Genomic DNA, 26,187 nt, shown 5'->3' on the forward strand with positions numbered 1-26,187 from the left:
AATTCAAAACAAACTAAACAAATCATATAAATAACTTGACAACTACATCATGAATCAACTTTTCAACAGAGAGTGAGTTAACCAGACTTATACAAAGAAGGGTTATTCCATCCTGGAAACTCGTTTTTTTATTTGGTAAGAAAGACCAAGGTCTGAAGAACATAATTAAAAGACACACACTGGCCTTATAGGCCTTAGCTGCTTCAGCTATAATTAAAGACAAACAAATGAAGACATTATGTTAACTTGACATTTTGACAACTACATCAGCATCATATTGTGGTGAATTTATCTTCACTTGGTTAAAATAGAAATGCCACCAATGTCTTCAGTTGAAGTCATAACTTTACTATCACTCAGAAAGTACTTAGTTTAGAAATAATGATGAATAGGGGATGTCATCCACTATCTGCCTTCCATAATGGCCAACAGCATTCATTTACATGTATCCAACACTCTCACCAAACCCCCCCCCCCCTCTCAAAAAGGAACAATATTCCACAAAGAAATAACAGCTTTAAAAAATGTTTTAAGTAATAATGCAAGGTCAAACGAATGAAACAGAATATAACAGTCCTAAACACTTTTCAAGCAGTTAGCAAAATCACTTCTCCCAGCCCCATAGGTTTCTCCCTCCTTTGAAAAAAATAACTGTCTACCACTTTGATCTCAATTAAAAAAACTGTACCTTTAAAAATTTAGCATAATGATCAGCTCTAATATTACATCTCTATAATACAACTAATGGAGGCCCTTTATTTGCTAAATTTACCATATTCATATGTTATTTTATATGAAAAGGAAAAATATACAAACTGGCTTAGGCTGCAATGGGTCCAGCCAATTTCTCTAATTTATATGATAAAGTTCCAAGTAATATCTTGCCTTGGTATCTACTTAAAAATAACGATTTAGATGAGCAATATGTGTACTGCATCTAGTAAAGGCTAGCTATATCATGGTATTGCTGTAGAAAGTGAAGAAATTACTAATCTTTAATCTACTGTCTGCCTTGAAGTCTCCTGTTTCATCTTCCAGCCAGGCCTGAATAGCCAAAGTGGATAGCAAATCCACTCTCAAACAAACTGAGTGTTGTGGGTTTGAATCCCACTGCAGGCATGAATGTTTGGATTAATGAATTAATTAACTTTATTTCCCAAGTGAGATCACTACTTAGCATACTGAAGGTGCTAGCATCGTCCTCAGTAGCAGATGCGGTACATATATTGCTCAGCTAAGTAATTATTTTTAAGTAGATATTAGCAAAATTATTATATGTATATTTGGTGGTATTTTGTTTATTTTTGACCGTGTAGTTAAGTCATGTTGTTTAGTCAACCATTATTAAGTGATATACTTTTCAGAACATTTTTCATTATGGTACGATACATACTAGAAAAATGCCAACCAAGACATTGAAGTTGACTGATATCAATGCAATATAGCATCTGTTTAATGTATTCATTGCTGGGAGTGAATGGTTTGTGGTATGTGAGCAAGAATGGTGAAAACATTTGTCAGAAACGTTTTGTAAGCAAGCATAAGAAATGCGTGACTGATAATAAGGATATAAATAAGGCAGGATTGTCTAAGTGTTGTGGACAATGAAGTGGAAACAGTGAATGATAGTGCATAAAATACGAATGAGCGTTTCAAGGAAGTGGTTGAAAGTAATATGTGGATGACGAGATGCTAGCGCAGAAAGAAACTGCATGCTAAAGTGGACTCCCTTCACAGGACAAAAACATGAGCTCGAGCAACTGGAGAAATGATTGATGTGTAGTACAGAAGGATGGAGAATGAAAGAAAGAGTGAATGTGAAAAGTATAAAATGTGAGAAACTGGAAGAAAAGAGACAGTATTGTATGGGGATTGGATGACAAGAGGAATTCTTAATGAAAAAGTGACAAAAACATGTTTTACAGGTATGAAGATAAAAGATGTTAGTGACACTGTAAATATGCAGAAGAATGAAGCGAATGAGTTGTTTTGGATATTTGTGACCTTTCAAATGATTTGAAAGGTCACAAATATGCAATGACAGAAGATATGGAAAATATTTTTGAAGCAAAAATGAAGAGTAAGAAAGTAAAGATTGTGAGTCTGCTGCCTAGGTATGACAGGACAGAACTGAGAAGAAGGGTCATGATTGCTAATGAGTCAATGAGAAGATTGTGCAGGAGGAATGGTGTGCAGTTTACTGATGTATGGAGTGAATTTGATGGACAAAAGGACTTATACATGCCCAACAGACTACATTTAAATGATTTTGGAGTTAGATGTTTGGAGAAAGTGTTGTTTGGTGAGTGTGGTAGTGCAAAACCAGGGAAACTAGGATATTAGGGAGGATGAAATCAAGCATGTGTCTGGCCATCCCTGTGACAAATGAGCATGTGTACAGTAATGATTATGCAATGCTGAATGGAATTTCACAGCTCTCCAACTTGAATGGGATGGGAATAACAATATAGAAGGATAACTATGGGTACAAAAGGATGTTGAATGCATGTACATAGTTGAAAGAAGTATCAGAAATAAGGGTGAAGAGTTTTTAAGGCTGGTAATTATGAGAGACTCAGGAGTCATCTTGGAACAGTGCCATGGTTTGAAAAGCTACAAGGAAAGAATGTCAGTAGTGCATTGCAAGTGGTCAGAGATTGCTTGAGAGTAGCAGTATCAGACTGCATGCCTACGGTCAAGAGGATAAACCAAGTTGGAATTAAGTGGATGAGTAGGGATATAAACAAGAGCTGCAAAAGAAGAAAACATTGTGGAGGAAATAAAAAGAAAAAGTAATCAGCATACTCGTGAGCAGTACAAAGTGCAAGCAAGAAGAATGACTAGAATGAGAGACTTTTCATCATGTAGCAAGTGAGAGGAAAAATTGCTATAGTAGAATAACTTTAAACAATGCTCATGGTAGGTAGGTGACTGAACCAAAAGAAATAGCTGAGTTGCTGAGTAATCATTTTGCAAAGGAGTATCATCCAAGTGGTGATTTTACGGTGATGTTACAGAGATACATATCAACACTGAGGTAGATGAACAAGAAGTATTCGGCATATTACAAAATAGAAATGTGAACACAACAATGAGACTGGATGGCATATCAGCTCATGTGTACTATATGAATGTGCACGAGAATTGGCAATTGGCATTGCCTCTGACAAAGTTGTTCAATCTAAGTGTGCTCTGGCAGGGTTCAAAGAGAGTGGAAAGAGGGTAAGATAGTACCATTACATATGGGTGGTTCCAAGACAGGTTACAAATTACAGACCAATTAATATTATCATTATTATTACACTCTCCATGGAGTCGGCAGACTCATCAGGAAGTTCATTCAACTGACAATATATTTATCATATAGAATCATAAAATCTATAACACTCCTTGAATTAACAACACATTCTGGCACTGCGTTGTTAATTCAAGTTCCATTCGTTGACAATTTTCTATGTAAAAAATCTGCTCCTCACCACAATTTCACATAGCTTCCAGGAATGACCTCTGATTCTTTCCCTCTCACCATCTACTTGTTTTATAATCACCTCTATATTAATCTGATAAAATCCTCTCACTAATTTAAATGACTCTATCATATCAACTTTCTTCCTCCTATCTACCAAACTCTGCAGGATACATTACTTCCACCTCTCTCCATAGCCAGCATTCTAAAGTCTTAGTTACTTGCCTTCGGACCTTCTTCAATGTCTCCACATCACATTGAAAACCAGGTGACCAGATCTGAGCACAATAGTCCAAGTGTGGTCTGACCAGTGCCTTAGACAGTGGCAGAACCACTTCCTTATCCCTCCATGTTAGAATACTTCTTATCATAACAGCACTACAATTTGCAGCCTTTGCAACCCAACAATATGCCCTCTAATCTTCAGTCTACTCTCAACCATCACTCCCAAATCTCTAATCTCATCCACTTCCTGCAGTACAGCACCATCAATATAGTACACAGCCTTATATTTCTGCACTCCAAAATGCAACACCTTGCACTTATTGATATTAAAACCACACTCTTTTGTCCAAGTAAAAAGACTATTCAAATCTTCTTCCTGAAGGGAATTAACATCAGCAGTGTTACTTATAATGCTTTCTAACTTTGCATCATCAGCAAATAACTGAAGATCCCCCAGTCAGTCCACAAGATATATCAGGAATGGTTGTTAAAGTATTGGAAAAGTTGGTGAAAGGTAAAATACAACAGTAGGTGGACATGGATGCGATACTATATAGTGGGCAGCATGGCTTTGTAAAGGTCACATCCTGTCTTAGTAACTTATTCACATTTTATAATAAAGTGGCAGCAGAAATGGATAAAGGTAACTTCTACACCAAAGCATTGGACAGAATACCACATGGAAAACTATTACAAAAACTAGAGCAAATAGGAATGGATATTAGGGCTAGTAGCATGGATAGTGGGATGGCTGGTAGACAGACACCAGATAGTAGTAGTATATGGTGGAGCGGAATCTAGAAGAATAATGGTGACTACTGGAGTCAACGTCACTAGGGACACAACTCTTTACTTTGTATATCAATGACATAGGGAAAGTTTTAAGATGGAATATTCAGTTGTTTGCTGATGATTCATAACTGGAGAGAGCAATAGTTGATAGAGGTGATGTAGATATCCTGCAGGATGATTTAAATAAATTGGCATTGTGGGCAGAGGATAATGATTGTCAATTTAATGTTGCAAAATGTAAGGTTATGCAGTTCGAGTTGAAAAGGTTGAATAATGATGGTAATGGATTGCAGGAAATTGATGAGGCTTGGGGATAATGATGAATAAAGAGCTGAAGTTCAGAGGTGTTGCGTCGCCTTTTTCTTATTACAACTATTTTCAACATTTGTGCTATATCTCCGTTATACTCTCAATCGGGTATCGCGTGGTACCTCAGACAATGGAATTTCCTCGTGATCGAGGTAACACCAGAGTATCAGAGTGTCTGAGATTTACCTCTCATAAAACGCCAAGAAATTTATTTGTTATGCTGCGCCACTTAGCGCTATTAGATTATTAATATTAACAACCAAGAGGTAATCTCATGACAGTACTTAATGATACCTATCAACTCTGCAGATGTGGCCAAAATTTACCCTTTTCTAATATCTCGCATAGGTTCGTAATATTTTATAAGAGGTGCATCAATTTCCAGAAATCACAGAAAGTCTTTGTTAGAATCAAAAGCAAGGTTTATTATATCTCAAAAGTTGATACACTTAATAGCATTAGTTTAAATCCCATCTTAAGGGAGTTCCAGACAAAGTATAAAATATTCAAACACTACTATTATACTTATAACACATTATGCAGTAGCTTCCTAAAGTAAGAATTATACTAACACTCTCTAATGCATTATTCAAATATTATTATCACAGTCAATCTAAAACTCCGTAGCTCTGTCAGACTACACAAGATAACATTCATATCTTTCACAATCTCTTTATAATTTATCAATTCTTTACTCTAACATATCCGTAACTTCATTCAATATAAAAGCGAACTTTAACACATTGACAGACAGTAAGATTAAATTCAATAGCCTTCTAAAGTGATAGCAATACAATCTTATCCTATATCATTAATGTTCCCCTTTTATAACATATCAACGTGGCACAAATCTTTCATTCATATTCAGTGAAACACAAATAAAGTCTACTTATCTTCCCTTTTTGGTTCTTTATTGCATCTTTGGTTTACAGGAAACTGGCCTTCTGTGAACAGCCGGACTTGCTTTTTCCACGGAGAATACGGCCGCAAAGACCCACAACTGCCTTAATCAGTATCCTCCGGTATGGAGGCACTGCCACCCTTCGCCACCATGAAAGATGAACACAGAGGAGATCCAGGAACAAAAAGCCTTGTTTCAGGGTCGCATGACCCTTATATTTCCTTCTTTTCTTCTCAGCGTTTCTCGCCCTTTTCGATGCCCAGCCAACTCTCACGTGCTATTACGTCACTGCGTCCATCCTCTCCCCCGCTATTGCACGTACGCTGACGTCATGTTGCTTGCTTGGGGCGAGCCGCTCCCTCGCATACGGCTCCGTGACCTTTGGACTTCATCCCCCCCAACTGTTGAATTTGTGCTTACATTCCATAATTCTTTTATACATGTTATTTTATAATGCTCTGCTAATGTTTTACACTTTCAATATTAATTTAACCACATTCGTGAATGGCACAAAATACATACTTATTTAACTTTTCATAACAGAACATGCTTGATTATAATAAATTTAGTTTAATCCTTTATCCAAGTGTGAGCAAACGAAGTTTGCGCCTGAAGTATCTTCAGGACTGGGGTAAAGTGGTACCACACCGGGCAACTCTTTGCAAAGGTGGAGCAAGATACCAACACTCCTATCTCATTATCTCCCATAATGCAAAACACATCTCCTTAAGGATATGTATAATGTTATGCATTAAAGGAAGGGCCACTACCTAGTTTCGACCTTTATTGAGGTCGCTTCAGTGGGAGTCCACTTTACCCCAGTCCTGAAGATACTTTCAGGCACAAACTTTGTTTGCACACACTTGGATAAAGGATTAAACTAAATTTATTATAGTCTGACCAAGTGAAAAATAAACTTTCAATTTATTTTTCACTTGGTCAGATAATCTGCTTGCATACTGATAACACTTTTTTTATTCAAAACATAACAGTGATCAATACCAGTAACCATTCTAAAAATAATTAAGTACCTCATAAGAAAATACATTGCCTGTAGTTTCAATGGCAACAATATGAGAGTTTTCATTGAACACCTTGTATAAAACTGGACAGTGATAGCATCCTTCCGCGTTCTTATGGAACTTCAAGTTAATTAAAGATTTTGGAGCCAAAGGCTATAAAAAAACAATGGACACAAGTATTACTATAAGTTTGTTGAATGTTGTCAAGTATTACAATATTTTTTTTGTAAATCTAAAAAAATACACAGTAAAAATTAAATAATTGTAGTCAACTTTTTTTTTCTATTCCCCAACCATTTCTCATAATATTACGTAGGAACTGGTATTCAACTCTTGATTATAATAGATTTCATAGCCATTTCCTAACGATAAATAACTTCGGTAAATTTAGTGATAGGGAAAATCTACTAACATGAAATGTTAGTCAAGTTAAAATTAATGAAATATTATTTTAAAACTCAGTGCATTATATTTTTTACTGCATGGATCACATATATATCACAAGTGTCAGGAAAAAAAACTATGGTAATAAAATGGTCGGTATTCAACGTACCTCCAAAATAAACAATTATAGCAGTACAGCAGTTGAATAAACAATTAACATTTATCAATAACAGATCATATATAACAGGAATCTTTCTAGAAATACTGCATGACTGATCCTCTCAATACAATGACTGGATCTCATTAGCCCAAATAGACCATATACACATAATGCAACTATCATAGTTGCTTCGGGGCAGAATCCCCATGCTGATCCCAAGCCTGGATAATGAAGGAAGGTTGAGCAAAGGCTAATCACCAATCCCCCCCCACTCCCACCCACATAAAAATTTCCTGGTTATATACACAAAGCAAAAGTCATTAAGTATATCAGATGGCAGGTGTGATGATCTGCAGGATCCCAGATGATCACTAATATAAAAAGTTTATTCAACTGGCTTTGAATTAAATTAAATTAGCCTCAGTTTCTAATTAACCTCTATATACAAGTAGCCTAGTCTTCAGGCACAAACTTTTTTTGCTTACGCTTGGATAAAGGAAAAAACAAAAGTAAAAATTTCTTGGCAAGTTTAATTTGACCACTATTTATATATAGTGGTATAATGAAGCAGAATAATGCACAGATAAAGTTTCAAGGTCAAGACTTCAGGACCCTTTACAAACAGATGAAGTCCCCACTTTTACCTAAATAGAAAACACTAATCTCAACATGGAATGTTAGAACTATAAACTGGAAAGAAATAAGAAGTTCAATATGATTATTCCAGTTTTGTGACCACGTGTTTATTAAAGAAAACTATTTTTAAAACTAAACAAGTACTAAAAACAACACCCGACAAGTTTTGCTAGTCAGCAGACTAACATCTTCAGGGGTAAAGAGAACTAAAGGTTTAAAGCACAAACTACTAGAAATTACGAAAATTAGTTCATTTGTTGGTATTGTGAACATCAAAACAGTTCATTAAAAAACCGAATAACAGATCTATACAACCGTTAATGCGTGTTAGCTGGAGACAATGCTATTTGTTGTCACATTATGTGGTTCATGCTCACTCTGTCCGAGATCTGAAATTGGTAAATTTTTAATATACAATGGCCAAACTTGATTTAAAATCAAACCTTGGTTTTTGTTGCATTGCATAGAAAGTTTAATCATATTTGTTGCCTCTTTGAATTTTCTTGTGAAACAATTCTTATCTATATAGGACATGTTTGTTCTATCCTAGAGTACATCATGACCAGTAGAGGTTGCATGAAATGCCAATCCTGATTTATGTTCTCTCTCTTATTTTGTACATCCTTTTGATGTTCGCTCATGCGGATTTCTCCCGATCTCCCTGTTTGACCCACATAGCAGATGCCACAGGAACAGTGAATATTATAAACCCCTGGTTTTTTCATTGGGTAATGCTGAGGTTTCAGAGGATGAAGAGATCTTGATATTTTTTCAAGTGGCAGGAAATTAACTTTTATGTTGTATTTGTAGAGAAGTTTGGCTAATTTATCTGTTACATTCTTGATATAAGGAAGGGTGACTGCCGTCTTGAAATCTTGTTTATTTAAGTTTCTTGTATGTGCTGTATTGAGAATTTTCTTAATTAACTTAGTATTGAAACCATTCAGTTGTAGGATCTGTATTAAGTATTGTATTTCTTCTTTCTGTTTTTCTTCTGTATGCTTTATCCCTTAAGGTTTTTATTAGGCCCATTTTTTTGCTTGGGATGCTGATGTAAAGTAGTGTGCAGAAATCTTCCTGTGTTTGTTGGTTTTCTATAGATGGAGAATGATAATCTGTTTTCTCTTTGATTTATTTCTATAAGGATGTCTAGTAAAGGAAGTTTTTTTTATTTTCTTCTAGTTCCAGAGTGAATTTTATGTTAGGATGTAAGTTATTAAGATAATCTTGAAATGTAGTCAGTTCTAGTGCTGTTCCTGGCCAAATGATGAAGATATCGTCCACAAATTGTAAGAAGGAAAATATGCTCTGAAGAAAAGAAGCAAGTGAATGCTGTAAGGGATAAAAATGGTTTGTTGCTAACTGATAAGATTTTAAACACAGAAAACAATATAACTGACATGATAAGATGTTCGATAATGGAAGAACCTCCTAAAGCACAGATTTAAACAATTTATTCAATGGGTTGATTTATGTTTTTTTGGCACAAGGACAGCAAAAGTGATTTAAATAGTACATTAGAACCAATATGTAAAAAACAAAACCCCTTAAGATAAGGACTGGTGTAACAGAGATGAAAAGTGGAAAGGCATGCAGTAATGATAACAATATAGGAACAGAAGTGCTTAAGACAACTAAAGAAATTGTGGCTGATAAATTGCAAGAGATCTTTAACAATGTGCTAGGCTGAAAAGATACCAACAACAGAAGGAGCATCGATGACTGTAATTCCAAAGAAAGGAGACCTCACTAAATATGAAAACTGAAGAGGAATAAGTCTACTATCAGTAACCTGCAAAAATTTTGTATAAAATTTTGATAAATGGTATATAATAGATAATATATCTATAATAGTATAAGATCTATACTATTATAGATAATATTATTATTATTATTGTTCCGGGAAACTCCATGGAGTCGACAGACTCATCGAGGGAGGCCCTAACATCATGTCTGGAACAACTATTCAACATTCACACAGTATCTATCATATCTTGCCTTGAACTCATTCACGGTCGTAGCACCCACAACAGACTCTGGAAGCTTATTCCACTCATTCACCACTCTCCAAGTAAAAAACCTAGCTCTAACACCCTTGTCAACCACGCTCTTGCCCAGCTTCCATGCATGGCCCCTAGTCCTCCCACCACCAGTCATATTTTCAAAAATATCTTCTGGATCAATCTTATAAAAACCCTTCAGTAATTTGAATGTCTCAATCATATCACCCCTCCTTTGCCTATCGTCCAATTTCTGCAACCCACAAATCCTCAACCTATTCTCATAAGGTTCATTCCACAGACCTGCTATCATCTTGGTCACTCGTCTCTGAACCCTCTCCACTTCTTCCCCATCACTTTTATTCCACATCATTTTTATCTATACTATTATAGATAACAAAATATGTTATCTATAATAGTATAGATAAAAATTGAAACAGAAAACATATTAAGGCATGAGCAAGTTGGTTTCAGAACAGGTGGGAGTATTAAGGAACATTACTGAACAAAATATAGAATTAGAAGAAGTTTGTTATACTTAGGTGTTATGGACTGTGCCAAAGCATTTGACAGTAATGACAGAAAAATGTTATGGATAATTATTACAATCTATGGATTTTCTTAATGTAAGAATAATAACTAATCACTTATGGATCTCCTGTTGACTTACTCTTGGGGGCAAACCAAACTCCTACCAGGAGCATCCCTTGGGTGGCAGATGAGGGAAGCCCCAAAAGGTTGCTGCTAATAAAGAACAAGGAGCCATTGACCAAAGGATGTAACAGAGGAATGGCAAGCAGGCCACACTAAAATGCCAAAAACTTCCATGGATTACACGACTACCAGGAATACATCTCGTACTATCACGTACAGGGTAGCTGAAGCAGCAACACGAGCCTCATAGGTTGGTGAGAAATCTGTGGTCAGCAAATTTGATAAGTATACAGAGTCCATCAAAAAATGTATGCACACTTTAACAGATGTCATCTGTGGACTTTTATCGAAGTTGGATTGAATTACAGTAGCAATGTGTAGTATGATGTTCTCTCAAAAGATGTCATTACTCACATGAATACTGGTATCAACACGTGACCGGTAGGACAGTCAAACAAAATGGCCATGATGTGCACAAGAGAAGATCCAGGAGGCCTCACACAGCAACAAGTCCTGCTTCCTCGGCTATGGTGCTGAAACAATTAACACACTCGCCGCAGAAGTCTACCACAATGTACACATGAGACAGGAGTTAGCAGTGCAAGCATATGGAGCATACTTAAAGCAGCTAAATGGAAAGTTTACATCCAAAGATTATTACATGCAATGAAAGAAGATGATCCTGATCGAAGAATGCAGTATTGTGAGTGGTTTCAACACATGGTAAATGAGGAGTTTGTGAGGAAGATGGTTTGGTCTGATGAAGCACAATTTAAGCTTAATGGAACACTGAATCGGCATAATTGTGTTTACTGGGCTCAAGAAAATCTGGGTGTTCATGTGGACAAGGCAGCCAATTTACCGGGGCTCAATGTCTGGTGTGGATTGTCATCTAGGGGTTTAATAGGACCATTCTTCTTTGAAGGTACTGTTACTGGTCAAGTGTACCTAAACATGTTACGCACATCCATTTTGCCTGCCATTCATGCACTTTATGGGAATGATCAATTTCTCTTCCAACAAGAGAAATTGATTGGAGCACCACAACACTACCACCGAGATGTGAGAGAGCTTACCTCGATGAGGGTTTGCAGGGACAATGGATAGGACAAAGAGGTGTGATTGAGTTCTCCCCACATTCTCCTGATTTAACACCCTTGGACTCCTACCTATGGGGGGACCAGATAGAGATATATGAAATTGTAAAATGGAAAACCTGAATCAAAAGCATAAAAACACTCAAAAGCCTAGAGCTGGATACAGACCATGAATTCCACTCTGCAACAACACAGATAAAATTAAAAGTCAACTATAAAAGAAATAAGATTGATAAACTCCACACAGAAAAGTTAAGAAGTAACCAAATAAGATCAGACTACATTAGAAAAATTGAAGAAATAAGTAGGACTCAAACAGATGAAACCAAAAACCTTCAGAAAACAGGAAAAGAAATATAACTAACTTGACAAGGAAAACTTAGGCATTTATAAGAGACCCAATAATAAATGGATAACTTTTGAAATTTTAGAAAAACGTGAAGAAAAAAGAAAACTAAAAACAAAAATAAACACACATACCTCAGAAGAAAAGAAGAAGAAATATAACAACTCAAATACGAAATTGATAAACTCTGCAGATAGACTAAAGTAACTAGCTAAACAAAACAAGCACAAAAATGCTATGAGGCATATAAACACCATAACTCAAAAATATTACATAACACAAAGAAATTACAAAAAATGTTTCACCACTGCCTCTAACAATGATCAACCATCAAGGGTGAGGAAACAGAAAATCCAAATGCCATAAAAGCAATATGGATGGAACACTACCAAGAAACTGTTAAGAATGGAAGCAATAACTACCTAATAACAAGGCCCACCACACTAACTCAAGATATGATGCCTTAATGACCTTTCCATTGGAAGTGGAGAATACTCTAAAGCAAATAAAATCTGACAAAGCACCAGGGATAGACCAAATTCCATCAGAACTCTAGAAAGAAAGAAAGCAAACAACTTCAAAATTCCTTATCACACTTTTCAACAAAATCATTAAATCAGGAGAAATACAAGATTGGAGAACAGGAATTATCACACCAATTTACAAGAAAGGTGATAAGGAAAATAGTAAAAACTACAGACCAATCACATTACTTGGCCATGCATACAAATATTTACAAAGACTAGCAGAATTATACTGAGAACATCAGAAAAATATCTATTACTGCTTTAGAGATTACAAAGAGGCATTCAACTCAATAAACAGAGTAACTTTATTAAGCATATTAAAGTAGAAACAAATCGATGAAGATACTCTAGACTTCTTAGAAAAATATTATAGTCTCACAGAAGCAATAATTAAATTTAACAGTATAACAACAGATAAAATAAATGTTAGTAAAGGAGTAGCCCAAGGATGTCCCATCTCCCCATAATAAAGCCTTGGAAGGAGAAAAAGGGGTCGGCCTAAATGAAATATGCAGATGACATTGTAATGATAGTGGACACAAAAGAAAAAAATGATGAACCCAATAACCAGACTAAACAATAAGGCTAAAGAATATAGCATGTCCATAAACACGAACAAAACAAAAATCTTGGTAATTGAAAAAAATGAAGAAAAAGTAAACTTCTCCTTGAATGTATCAACAAATGAACAGGTAAAACAATTCAACTATTTAGGCACAGTAATAACAGAACAATTTAGTAAATGCATTGGCGATGCTTTCTCTATGTTACAGATTTTGCAGATGGGGAAGACTTTTATGCCATTTCTAAACTTGATTGGTTGTGTGGACAGTCTTGAGGCAAGAGATCATGGTAGTGGCACAACAATTAAACTTGGAGTTAATGCTAGCTCCTGGTTTTTCTGCTGCCTACTCAGCAGAAAAACCAGTAATGCCCTGGAAAATCATTCTTTTTTTGTTTTCTTTTTTAGTGGTTTTAAAAAGATTGAAATCTGTGGTATCACTGGATGCTGCAGCCATTTTTGCTATTTTGTTATATCTGCAGTTTCATTTCCCTTTAATCCCACATGGGATTGGATCCACTGGAAAATGATTTCAGAATCCTTATGTAGTTTATGTTTTTTGCTATGTCTCTAAGTATTTCTTGATGGCTAGTGTAGCATTTTTAATAGCCAGAAGGGCTGCTAAGGAATCTGTGAAAAATATAAACGCGTTTGGGTTTTGTTTATCCAAATGTTGCAGTGCTGTGTTAATGGCTATTAATTCTGCATGGTGAGTTGCATCCAATAGTGTTAGTTGTTTTTAGTTCTATATTTTGAGAGCCATAGATGAGAATGGAAAAATAATAAAATCGTTTTTTTTTTTTGGAAAAAGAATAAAATCGTCAAACCTCTAAAAATAAAATTATATAATGCAATTATAATATCCACTGCACTATATGCTTCAGAAACTTGGACTCAAGAAGACAGGGATACGAAAACTGGAGGATTTCGAGATGAAATGTCTCAGAAAAATAAATAAAACAAAATGGACAGAAAAAAAAAACAAATGAAATCGTAAGACAAGACCCGATACACTCATTAATAGAAAAGATGAAAAGACAACTTCAATGGTATGGACATGTCGGGAGAATGCCATGCCACCAAAAAAGGTTACCCAACCTAGTTCTGTATGCAAGAAAAAAGAAAGACCAAGAACTAAATGGATATCAATAAAGGTTAATTCTGGATTACAAACCTATAGACAGCTCACCAGCCACACAAGAAACTAAGACTCCTGGAGGTTGTTGTGGAAACAGGGAAGATTCAACTCGTCCCTGACGGAACAAGAAAGTAAGTAAGTTGACTTGCAAGGAGATATTTAAAGAACAGGAGCGGTTGGTTTTGGGGAAGTACATTTATTATGTTGCTAGTAAGGTTCTGCAAATAGTAAGGACCTTTCACAGATATAATTTGTACACCACCTCAAACCAGCCCGGAAGTCGTCATCTTTCTTACCACCTACCAAAGATATATTATCACCTTCATCCTTGACTAGCATTTATCAAATATATTGTTGTTGTCATCTTTGCTACTTTTGACAGACTGGGCATCTGGCAATTATTAGAATTAAAGATTATCATCAACATTACATAAGACTTCATCATCATCAAATTCCTGACATACACCCTCAAGGGATGTACAGGATATGATAGTACTACATATACTATCATACCCTGTACTCACACCATTAGTAACTTCCTATCTATAATTTTCCTCCAAATTAATTTGTTACCTATCAAGACTCCAACATTATCTGACCTATATTTCTATCTTCTAAGGCATTTTTTACTATATCAAACAAGGATGTACATTATCCCCTCTGTTATTCATTATTTATATGGATCACATTATGAAGGAAAATGGTATTAAACCTGATATCAAAATTGGAGATATTAATCTCAGCTCTTTGCTTTATGCAGACAATGTTATACTTCTAAATAAATCTGCTACAAGTCTGGAAGATTCCCTGACTCTTGGTCTTCCTCTGGGCCTTTTTCCTCCAACCTCACAGAGAACATTTGTTTTGCTAATCTTTCCTTTCCCATTCTGTTTAAGTGACTATACCACCTGAGAATAGCTCTGCCAACACATTCCTGGATACTAACATTGTCAAGTTCTTTCCTAATGTCCTCATTTTTAATATGATATTGCCATTGATATCAACTGTTCATGCCCCTAATCTTTCTCAGGACTCTCATATCTGCAGTCTCTAGTCTTTGGTCAAGTGTTTTATTTCTAAACCAGCTCCCAGATCCATAAGTTAAAATTGGTTTTAACACTGTCTTGTACACAGCTAATTTAGTGCTTTGACTAATTTCTCTCTTATTGCATATAAATTTATTCGGTTGACTTCTTTACCATATCAGCTTTATTGATTCTGTTGTCTATTTCCATATTTAATTTACCATCTTCATTAAAAATCATGCCTAAGTAGATGAAATGTTTTACTTGTTCTACAGGTTCTCCATTCATGATGCAGTTGATATTTCAATGCTTCTGCCTATTTTCATTGTCTTTGTCTTGTAATTGCTGACCTTCATATCATATCTATTAAAATATTCAATTATTCAATTTAGTCAGGGAATCTTCCAGACTTGTAGCAGATTTATTTAGAAGTATAACATTGTCTGCATAAAGCAAAGAGCTGAGATTAATATCTCCAATTTTGATATCAGGTTTAATACCATTTTTCCTTCATAATGTGATCCATATAAATAATGAATAACAGAGGGGATAATGTACATCCTTGTCTGACACCAGATTTAACATTAAACCATCTTCCTTCAATTCTACTGCTGACTGACAACTCAAAGACTAAGTATTGCTTGATATAATGCCCCATTGACACCATACAACTGTAACATTTTGAATAGCTTCTATCTTGACACCTTGTCATATGACTTTTCCAGATCTGCAAAACTTAAATACAGATCTTTGTTATATTCCCATGATTTCTCAACTATCTGTCTTAAAGTGAAAATCTATCCTGACAGCCTCTATTGGTTTGAATCTAAACCAAACTTTCCTATATAAGACTTTCAGAGTCTAAAGGTTCAGGCCTTACTTCTCATGCCATCGACAAGAGACACAGTTCACTGGAACCATACCAAGATACTACTCTACGGTAGGTTCAAATCTGATAATCTGTTTTCTGAATCGTGTGAAGCCCTATGTCATCCTAATCTTAATAGGCCAGACTGTATTCCTATTTTTGAGTTTTGGAAAGTGTCTGCTGTTAATTGTTTACACATTTTTTAGATTTTTATTTATTTATTATTTTTAAATTAATTAATTACATATCTATTCCCACATCTCTGAACTCTAATAGTGTTTCTCCTACTGGGCAGCTGCGACCAAGCCATGCGACATTATATGCATGCTATAGCACTTATTCTTGTATTCAGAATTTAAATGTTGTTACCAGCTTTTTTGTACTCTCCCAAAAAGAAGCTGATGACATACTGTACATGATATTAGGAGTATAGTTTTCTCTTACATGTTTGAAGCCATAGGTCAAAAAATATAGTTATCTCTTCTATCTTCAGACACATTAAGCCTCTTATAGCCGGTATATAAAGTTTGTGCTTGTTTGTAATATCTAAGTGTGATAACATTGTCTTCTTCTGATTCATGACACTTTTCTTTCCACTAACACATGGTACACTAATATCTAGGGATGCATTCTGACTATAGGACTGAATAATTTCTTGTCATTCGATATTATCCATAACGGCCTCCACCCACTCCTCTTTTCTCCATATAGTGAGTGATGCCATTCAAGGGCATGACTAACATACTTAGAAACCTAGACCCCCCCCCCCCCCATTTCAAGAGTACAGCAGTTACAACAGTGACAATGCAGGCTGGCAGCCAGATAGTATATCGGCCCAAACTGGTGAATAACGAATCGAGGGGGGGGCTTCCCTATCAACTGCCGTATAATTCTGCTATCACATGTTCTGCCAGGTCATGCCTGGTGAGGAGGTCCAAGTAGTAGTATGTGGGAGACACTGCCAAGGAGACTGGTCGCTTTCTGTATGGGTGTCATGTTCGCCAGTCTATTTCTCCCACTGCACATCTCCATTCTTTCCTTTCATCTAATAGCAAACTAAAAATGAAATGGACAAAAAATTAAAACACTGTGAACAGAATAAATCTCCTCAACAACCAGTCCATCCAAACAATTCAAACCAAACACAATATTCCAAACTTACCAGGATCCCTATAAAAAATTCCACATCTGCTTCATCAATTCCAACATAAACAATGTTAATCACCACTTATAGACATCCAAACCAGGCCTCCTCCTCTTAATACAAACCCAAATTACAGCTACATCAACCACAGTTCACCTTCAATGCCCAAATTATACACTTCCTGATTCATTAAAACTCAAAGGTGGCAGCTTTGTCTGCCAGAGAATGCCAAATAGAGAATCCCCTGCTTTGAAGGTTTCCTTTCCCCATTTAGGAACATTCATCTGCTGCATTTACTAGTCTCCAAACTCTGAAAACCACAAAGACCTCTTCACTTTCCTTTCCATGAAACTCTACCTCATGAAATAGTCTACAATCCAGTTAACAATGAAGTGATCATCCTAGGTGACCTGAATTGTCTGCAATTCCAATTGACTCCACTTCATCAACACTACAGGTCAAGCCAGACGCAATGCAGAAGATTTTGCTATAAACAACGATCTAATGCACAAATCATGCAGCTAATGCAACGATCTAATGCACAAATCATGCAGCTAATGCAACGATCTAATGCACAAATCGTAAGCTTTTTTTTTTTTTTTTTTAGCTAGGTCTCCTTCCAGACACACTGTGGAAGTCACCTCTACTCTAGGCAACTCAGGTTACAATCTAGTGCAAGTTTCCAGTCTAACGGAACTCCACTCCTCTGACGATAACCAACTTTGTGTCCTCTGGCACTACAAAGTGGATGATCTCTGGTACTACTATTACTCTTCTTTCCCATGGCATTACTACTGCTTCTGCTCTTCTGATCCAGACTCTGCACTCAGTGAGTCACAGAAATCATCCTCTGGGGCGTGAAGTCATTCGTCCCCCATTCTATCCAAAATTCCCATCTACTTTTCCAAGTCCTGGTTCAAAAGATGTATGGGGCATGTGCTAAAAAGCTGTAATAATCACCATGAAGGAATTTAAGTAGAACCATGTAACTTACACGTTATTCTACATATTCCTCAGTGTTATATGCTTGTTACAATGTTGCTGCATCATTTGCAATCCTCTGAGAATAAACTCTTTCCCTTGTTGCCCAAACCAGTCCTCTGCTGCAGATATAAGTTCATCTGTGGTAAATTTTGTTCCTTTCAAGTGTTTCTTTAAATTTGAGAATAGGACATAGTCAGATGGTGCCAGGTCTGGTGAATAAGGTGGGTGAGGCAGACATTGAAAGCCCTTGTTCTGTATTGTCTATTGGGTTTAATGAGCAGTGTGACCAATTGAGCTGTCCTGCAAAAGCAACATGCCTCTGCTTATTTTCCAATGGCGTTTTTCCTTCGGTACCTCCTTCAATTACTTCAGAGCTGTTGAATAAACTGCTGCTGTAACAGTTTCACCTTTTCTGAGATACTTGGTGAGGATTACCCCATTATTATCCCAAATGCCAAAAGACAACAAAAACCTTCCCTGCTGACTTTTGGGTTCAGAACTTCTTTGGCTGTAGAAAAACCTTTGTGTCTCCACTGTACTGACCATTGTTTGGTCTCTAGGTCGTAATGATGAAGCCATGTTTAATCAACAGTCACAATATGAGCCAAAAAATTTGCACCTAATTTCTCATAATGACCCCAAATCCTTTGAGATGAACACATTCTCTCTTTTGGTTGGCATTCAAACATTTGGGAACTCATTTTGCGGAGAGCTTCTGAATGTCATGTTGGTGAATAATGACCCAAACTTATTCCTTGGATATCCCCAGAGTCTTTGCAATGTTTTTTGACTGGTAGTTGTCTATCATCAATGATCACGGCATGCACTGCTTCAAAGTTTTCAGGTATGGTCGGTGTAGAATGTCTTCCTGATCTGGGAGCATCTGTTGTCTCAGGGTGCCCAGTTTAAAACTTGGCCACCCATCTGGCAACTGTTGGATATGCTGGGGCACAGTCTACTAAAGTCCCACACAAAGTTTGGTCAATCTCAGACTTTTCTTGCAGCACAAAAAACTTGATAACAGCTCACACATTTGTGTCTTCAAATTCCTTCAAAACCTCTGACATGCCTTCTTATATATCCTAAAAGAAAAAACTATTACAATTTGATAAAACAGTGGTATTAAAAGGTTTTAAGATATGTGCTTTCTTGTGGTTATATCAGCTGGCTGCTTCAGTATCATTTTTGTTCTAGGTGTTTATCAGAACTTTTCAGCACCCACTCCCCTTGTTGGATCTTGAATGAAAAGATTTCCTTAAAGAAATAATTTATTCAGGATTCAACAAGTTTTAGCTAAACAACAACGAAAATGCTTGTACATAGGTAAAGATACAAGTTGTTTAATGAATCATACGCTAGTACTATTTTATGTAATATTACTTAAAAGGTGTAAAATCGTGTATACAAGGAACTTTATTCAAAAACCTCTTGTATACCGATTTTACTGGTAAACAAAATTCACTAAAAATACTATTGAGTTAATGGAGAAATTTTCATATTTTTTAATTTGGAAATAATATTTTTTGTATATTACTGAATATTGTCACCTTAAAGGGTTTTGTAAAAGAATGGAAAAATAAGCGTAAGATTAATAGTGTCCAAAGAAACCTCTTGGTCACCAGTATTTCCAGACGGATTAAGGTATTAACAAATGACCTGGGGCAAATGCAACCTCGAGGGTCAATAGTGCATGGGGTTCTCCCGACTAATTGCACCGATCGACAAGGGTGATGGGTGCAAACCACCCAAGTACCTGGGGGACGAAGACGTAAGCAAAAAACGAAGGTCATCGGGATCATATAAATAGCAGTTCGCCATGTCGAAATGGGGTCTTGTCTTTTTATTGGAGTTTGAGTACGTCCGGTCCCGTTCCCGGATCGGTGAGAAGTTTCGAGGTCACGTGAGGTTCTGACGTGAAGTTACGATGTACGCTACAGCAGCGGAGTTTTGCTAACATCGTGGGAGATAATTTGAAATCGCCATTGGAGACCTGCGTTCCAGATAGTAAATGCCGAGAAAGTGACGTGACTAAGATAAACGGTTTTAGAAGAAATTAGATAAGTTTTCATGCCGCCAAGATCCAAATGTTCGCCGATATTAAGAGGTGATCTCACGAAATCCCAGAGATGATATCTAAGTGCAGTACTAAAGTCGAACGGTAGTAGAAGGAAGAAATTTCATGGATCATTCAGAAAAGACCAGACATCTGTTCAAGTAAGATCTTTCCATTGCTTAACTAGAGAAAAAGATTGTGACGGTGATTTAATTAAGGGACTTGTTTTATAGTGATACTTGAGGACTTTAGGCCTTATGCTGATAGTTAGAATATTTTGTTATATGTGAGAGAAGGGCTGGCTAAAATGTAAAGTGAAACATCATGTAGTTTATGTTATAGCTATTGATTAAGCCTGCAGAATGTTATGTAAGATTGATCTGAGTATAATCATGATTAACGAGAGAAAATTATAGACACGTGGTCTTACTAGAACTGAATATGATGAGAAACTAAATTGTAAACATAGTTATTAGTTGTAATTTAAAGCACACAGAAGCTTATTTACTTAGAACTTAAAATTGACCCATTGTACATTTCATTCATGTTAAATAAAGTTTTCCTGTTTAAATAACTTGCCTGATTTCTATTTTCAATGCACTACTCATTAATTCGAATCAGTGCGAGCCTTAAAAATAGATATTGTCACGACTGCATAACCGAAAATTTAAGTTCATAAATTTACTTAGAATTAAGAGAAAAATGTTCTGTGTGGTTTACTCTGTGTTATTCTTTGGAGGGAGATTCACTTCCCACCCACGAATTTGAGGGTGCAGCTAGAAACTAATTAAATTTTCCAAATTCAGTTGAGAATAAACATCAGTGGGTCAGACAAAGAGATTGGCTACAGCCTGAGGTGATTTCTTTGTTCTGTAAGTTTTGCACACGTGAGCTGTATATTATTTTTGGCATAAGTCAGAACAGTAAAGGTTAAGAAGAAAGGTTTAAATGAGATAACTATAGTTTTTACAAAGGTGCAGAGGACAAGATATAATTGAAGATTTGATAATACATTTTAATAAGATTATATATGAGCATTATAGTATTTAACAAAGGTAAACAATGTCAATTTTTTTGTAAGAATTTATAATGGAAGAAGTATTCTTTGTAAGATATATGTTAAGGCATGTAACAGAAGTTACAAGTCCACTAACGAAAACCTCGGGTGAATTGCGTAGCCTACGGCAAATTGTCTGTGTGTGGGGCGGCACACGTCAGTGTTTTCCAGGAAGATGCAACATGGACACTGAATTCTTCAGTAAGACGCAAATAGAAAAAATGACGCGTGCGCAAAAAAGAGGGTGCCGGGCAGAAAGGTATGGGAGTGAAGAGGGCGCCAAAGGTAGTGGATATAAAAGGGGTTTGTCCCCCTTTCAAGGAGTCTTAGTCTTTTGTCTGTTTTGCTTTGGATTTTCTTGTGAAGTCAGGGCGAGTTCGAGTTTGGGATCTTATCGATAACGTGTGGTCATTCATGGCCATTGTTTCGAGATGTCGTACAGAAGGAATCGACGAGGAGATAATCAGCAGCATTCTGAGCAAGCTTGAAGAAACTGATCGCCATATACGTCCACGTGGATCGATCTGAGCCATGCTGTTTATAGTCCACGATGGGAAAGAAGGGAAGAACGATGAAGTCTAAGCCTAGCCTATGAGACAATCGTCTAGAAGAAGACTGGACATTCCGTGGGACGAAGCGAGGATAAGATGACAGGATGAATATACTTCCAGAAATATGGTAATGTTAAAACCTTTTGTAATTCTTTGTTAAGAAAGAGAGGAATATTGCGATATAGAAGAAAAGAGATGTTATGTTTTAGAACTCTATACTTGTAGGAAAAGGACTATAACAAACATTGGATAGCAGTATTTTAAGTCTTAGGGCTATTTCTCAAGTAATTAATTGAATGAATTGTAGTTTGAATTGTTGTGAGTAATGATCTATAAAGCTACCTATGTGAATGAATTAATTTGAGAGAATGTGTGGACTAGTAAGGATATTTGGAGGATGCTAACAAAATTTCATGCTATGGAATTTACCTATGCTTAAACTGTTGTATAAAATACATTTGCTATGCTTAACCTTTTTACTTAGGATACCTATATTCCAATTAAGTTTATTCTTGTAAATGATTAACCTTCGGAATTTAATAAATGTATCTTGAATATCTCAACCTGGTTTGTGCCTTGAATTGAATAAAATGCACTGCTTGCTAATATCTGAATCTGAGCAGGATAGAATTATTTGACAATGACTGCAAACTAAGTGACATAGATAAAACTGAGATAAGAAACAATTAGTAAATTGATTAGCTTAGTATATTTTCTGAGGCTCTTTGGTTAAGAGGAATTTCTAACCTAGGGATCTGGCTGGTGCAGCTTGATCAAATAAATATTGCCAGCACCTGATTTAGGAAGTGACTCCAGACCGTTATTACTGAGAATAGGGCTCTATTCAGAACTAACTCTACCTTTGTTAATTATTTAATATACTTAATCATTCTAAGAATCGGCCAATTGTCTGGAGAGATTTTACAGTAAATGTGAGAGTGCAGTGTTATGTTAGTTTCATGAGTATAGACCATAGAAGTACATAGTTAAAGTTATAACACTACACAGTGATAATTTAAGACTAATAAAAATAGGAAGAACACAACAAAGATACAAAAGTAAGGAAATGTCGCGACATAACACCCTCATATGAAAGCAGTTGAAGAAAAAACTCAGCTTATTGCAGGTGGCTTGCATTAAGAACCCAAGCTTCATACTCATTCTATGTAGAAGCATGCAATAAGTATAAATCGACTATCAGCAAGTCCAAATCCAACTTCATAAAAAGCTATCAGCAGAAAACTCATCTCTTACACAAACGGTAATCATGCCTTTAAGTCCCTTGCAAAAGAAGCCATCGGTCACAACATCTGCTCACCTGTGCTCTCAACCTCTCTCCCATCCAAATGGCATAACTGTTGCATACTGTTTTATTATGTCAATGTATATGCTTCTCTAACTAGAGTGCATGTTTTACTGCATGAAAAGACGGTCTACTTTTGCATGAGACTGGCTAACTCACCTTCAGTGGAAGCACATAGAATAAAGGAACATTCTTTGCATATCTTTTTAACCAAAGGGCATTATCGAAACTGACTGGACTGCAGTGACTATTGAATTAGTGGTCATCACTGGCCCTAAGTATTTAAAATTATTTATTTGTTCTAATACTTGACTGAGCCTCCATAGCTCAGTTGGTATAGATGAGCCTTTTGGTTGGAAAGACCAGAATTCAAATTCCATCCATGATGTGAAGAACTTTTATCAGGTCTTTTCAATCAAATGGTGAGTTAGCTGGTGCCATTACAGAGGTGCAGCATTTTTTCTCCCCTTTCCTGGAAACTTGAGTCTTTCGTCACTCAGAACAAGTAAAATGGCCTCATAAAGACACTGACTTACAGCCTTACAGCCAAAAATACTTGCCCTTATGGGATAGAGCAGAGGAGTGATATGCCAGATGCATTAATTCATCGTGACTCATAATCAGGAGACTCTACCCATCATAAGGGAAAGATGGGTTAAAAAAAATACTTGATTGTTTAAAATTATTGTTACTTTCTCTGTCATTCTTTCTGTCTTCACTGCTTTTGTTCTTGATATTAGCTGGGATCTTATATTTTTTACAAGTTTCTTCTGATTTTGTTATTGAATACTATACAAATTACAAATAAAACTGACAAGAAAAAACATACAGAAAGACCCCAAACACTGATGGATGTGGTAATGAGAGACTTAAAACAATTGGACAACCACTTTGCATCAAATGTAGCTTATGACAGAGACCAATGGCAAAACCTTTGGCAGCATTAGACCTAAATGGCCCATTTAGCTGAAGAATATGTCTCTGCATATTTGATATGAGTGAAAATGGTCTTATTAATAATGTAGCAGAGGTAAAGAAAAGAATAATGAGACAATTTTTAGAGAATATATTAAAGATACCAAGTAATTTTATAACCTTGGTTTTAATCCTTTTTCCCCAAGTAAGCAAACAGACAAGTACGTTAAGTTTGCACCTGAGCATGGTTCAAGACTTATGGTGGTGGTGCAACACCAAGGCAACTCGTGGTAAAGATGGATTAAGTTCTGATCACTTTCCTTGGTATTTCCCATAAATGTAAAACACATCTCCTAGGAGATGTATGATGTTATACATTAGGTGGGAGCCAAAATGTGTTTTACATTTATGGAAAATACTAAGGAAAGTGATCAGAACTTAATCCATCTTTACCGCAAGTTGCCTTGGTGTTGCACCACCAAGAGTTGCTTTGGTGTTGCACCACCACTATAAGTCTTGAACCACGTTCAGGCGCAAGCTTCACTTACTTGTCTGTTTGCTTACTTGGGAAAAAGGATTAAAACCAAGGTTATAAAATTACTTGGTATCTTTAACATATATTATACCCAAGGTAAAAAAACTTTTCACATTTTTAGAGAAATTAAAACAGAGGTGAGAGTGGACATCAGCCTTGAATCATTACTCCTCTCTCCACAATGAATGGTGTTGTACAGATATTGTAATGTTGCACCACTGCTTAGTGTTCTGATAATATACAGTGAGCATTTTAAATATTTCATAATCTTTATCATAAAGAGCACCTTTATCTGGTCTTTTTCGGCGAAAGGCGAGTTAGCTGTCTCATACGGAGGTAGGGGTTTTTTTTCACCTGGAAACTCGGTTTTTTTATCCCCCAGAACAGGCAAACCAGCCCACTTGAAAATACACGTATTATAGTTAGAAATACTTAAGACCCAGCCATAGGCTTGATTCATCAGCTAAGGTCCTGAGCCAGGATAAAATTAGAGAGGTTTGAGATAGTGCCATACCTCCCTGTAAAAGGGCTCATGGCTGATGTATCACCATACGAAATAAATAAAACAATCTAGAGTAGTTTATCTCTTAAAAGAATCATGTTTAAAATCAAAAAACAAAGATCAATTTTCCCCAGGCTATTTCTTCAATATTGTGTGTTGACTAGATTTTTTGAATGGCAAGTAGCAAAGTGAATGAGTGGAATGGATTGCCAGAATTGGTCATGAGTGCTCTGTTAGTGAATGAGCTTAAGGGGGGTATGATAAATTTTTTTGTGTATAAAAGTTAGTGTGGTTCTCCCACGACGAGTCTCAGGACTCTTTGGAGATTCCCCATATAACAACAGTAATAATATGTAGGATAAAGATCTGGTCAACTGTAGATGTACTGTTTCTAAATCCAGCTCAATCTTCTCCAATGGACTGTTCATGTATTCTTGTTATCTAATTTGTTAGAATTCTAATAACAGTTTTGTGTGTGAAAGAATAGGGATATTGGTTGATAATTACTGTACTTTGCTACTTTCCTTATTTTATGTGATTTCTGCTCATGAGAGGTTGTAAATCTATAGCAGATTAATACAATGAGTGGGCTAAGGTCTTTTTTTTTCTGTTTTTTAATTAATTTTATACTTACTTTCTTTTTTGTACAATGGTACCTTGGTTTGCGAGCATAATTTGTTCCGGAAACGTGCTTGTAATCCAAAGCACTCGTATATCAAAGCGAATTTCCCCATAAGAAATAATGGAAACTCAGATGATTCATTCCAAAACTCAAAAATATTTATATAAAAATGATTAATGCAAAATACATATACTTTCGTATACCTTTTTATATTTTTATTATTTAAATGTAATATACATAAAGTAATCAAATTTATTAATTACATTACAATTACATATTACAGTAATTGTAATGGGTAGGAAGACTTTCGTTGTCACTAACAGAATCACTGCTATCTGTTGACTCTTTTTCTTTTTGTGCGACTTTAACAAGGAACCTATCCATGACACTTGCTTTTGTCTCCTTTTGA

General features: G+C 36.0%; 1 protein-coding gene across 1 annotated transcript in view; it reads right to left on the bottom strand.

The window, feature by feature from the left end:
* LOC150104466 (RING-type E3 ubiquitin-protein ligase PPIL2) overlaps positions 1-26,187 on the bottom strand; it is a 314,593-nt gene that overhangs the window by 180,387 nt on the left and 108,019 nt on the right. The window contains exon 5 of the mRNA XM_090395160.1: positions 6,725-6,868. Coding sequence (XP_090251286.1) covers positions 6,725-6,868 — 144 coding nt within the window. The remainder of the gene's footprint in view (positions 1-6,724; positions 6,869-26,187) is intronic.

The sequence above is a fragment of the Typopeltis vanoorti genome, chromosome 7 (genome assembly GCF_054136105.1).
Source record: "Typopeltis vanoorti isolate ZY-2024b chromosome 7, IOZ_Tvanoo_1.0, whole genome shotgun sequence".
Lineage (NCBI taxonomy): Eukaryota > Metazoa > Arthropoda > Arachnida > Uropygi > Thelyphonidae > Typopeltis > Typopeltis vanoorti.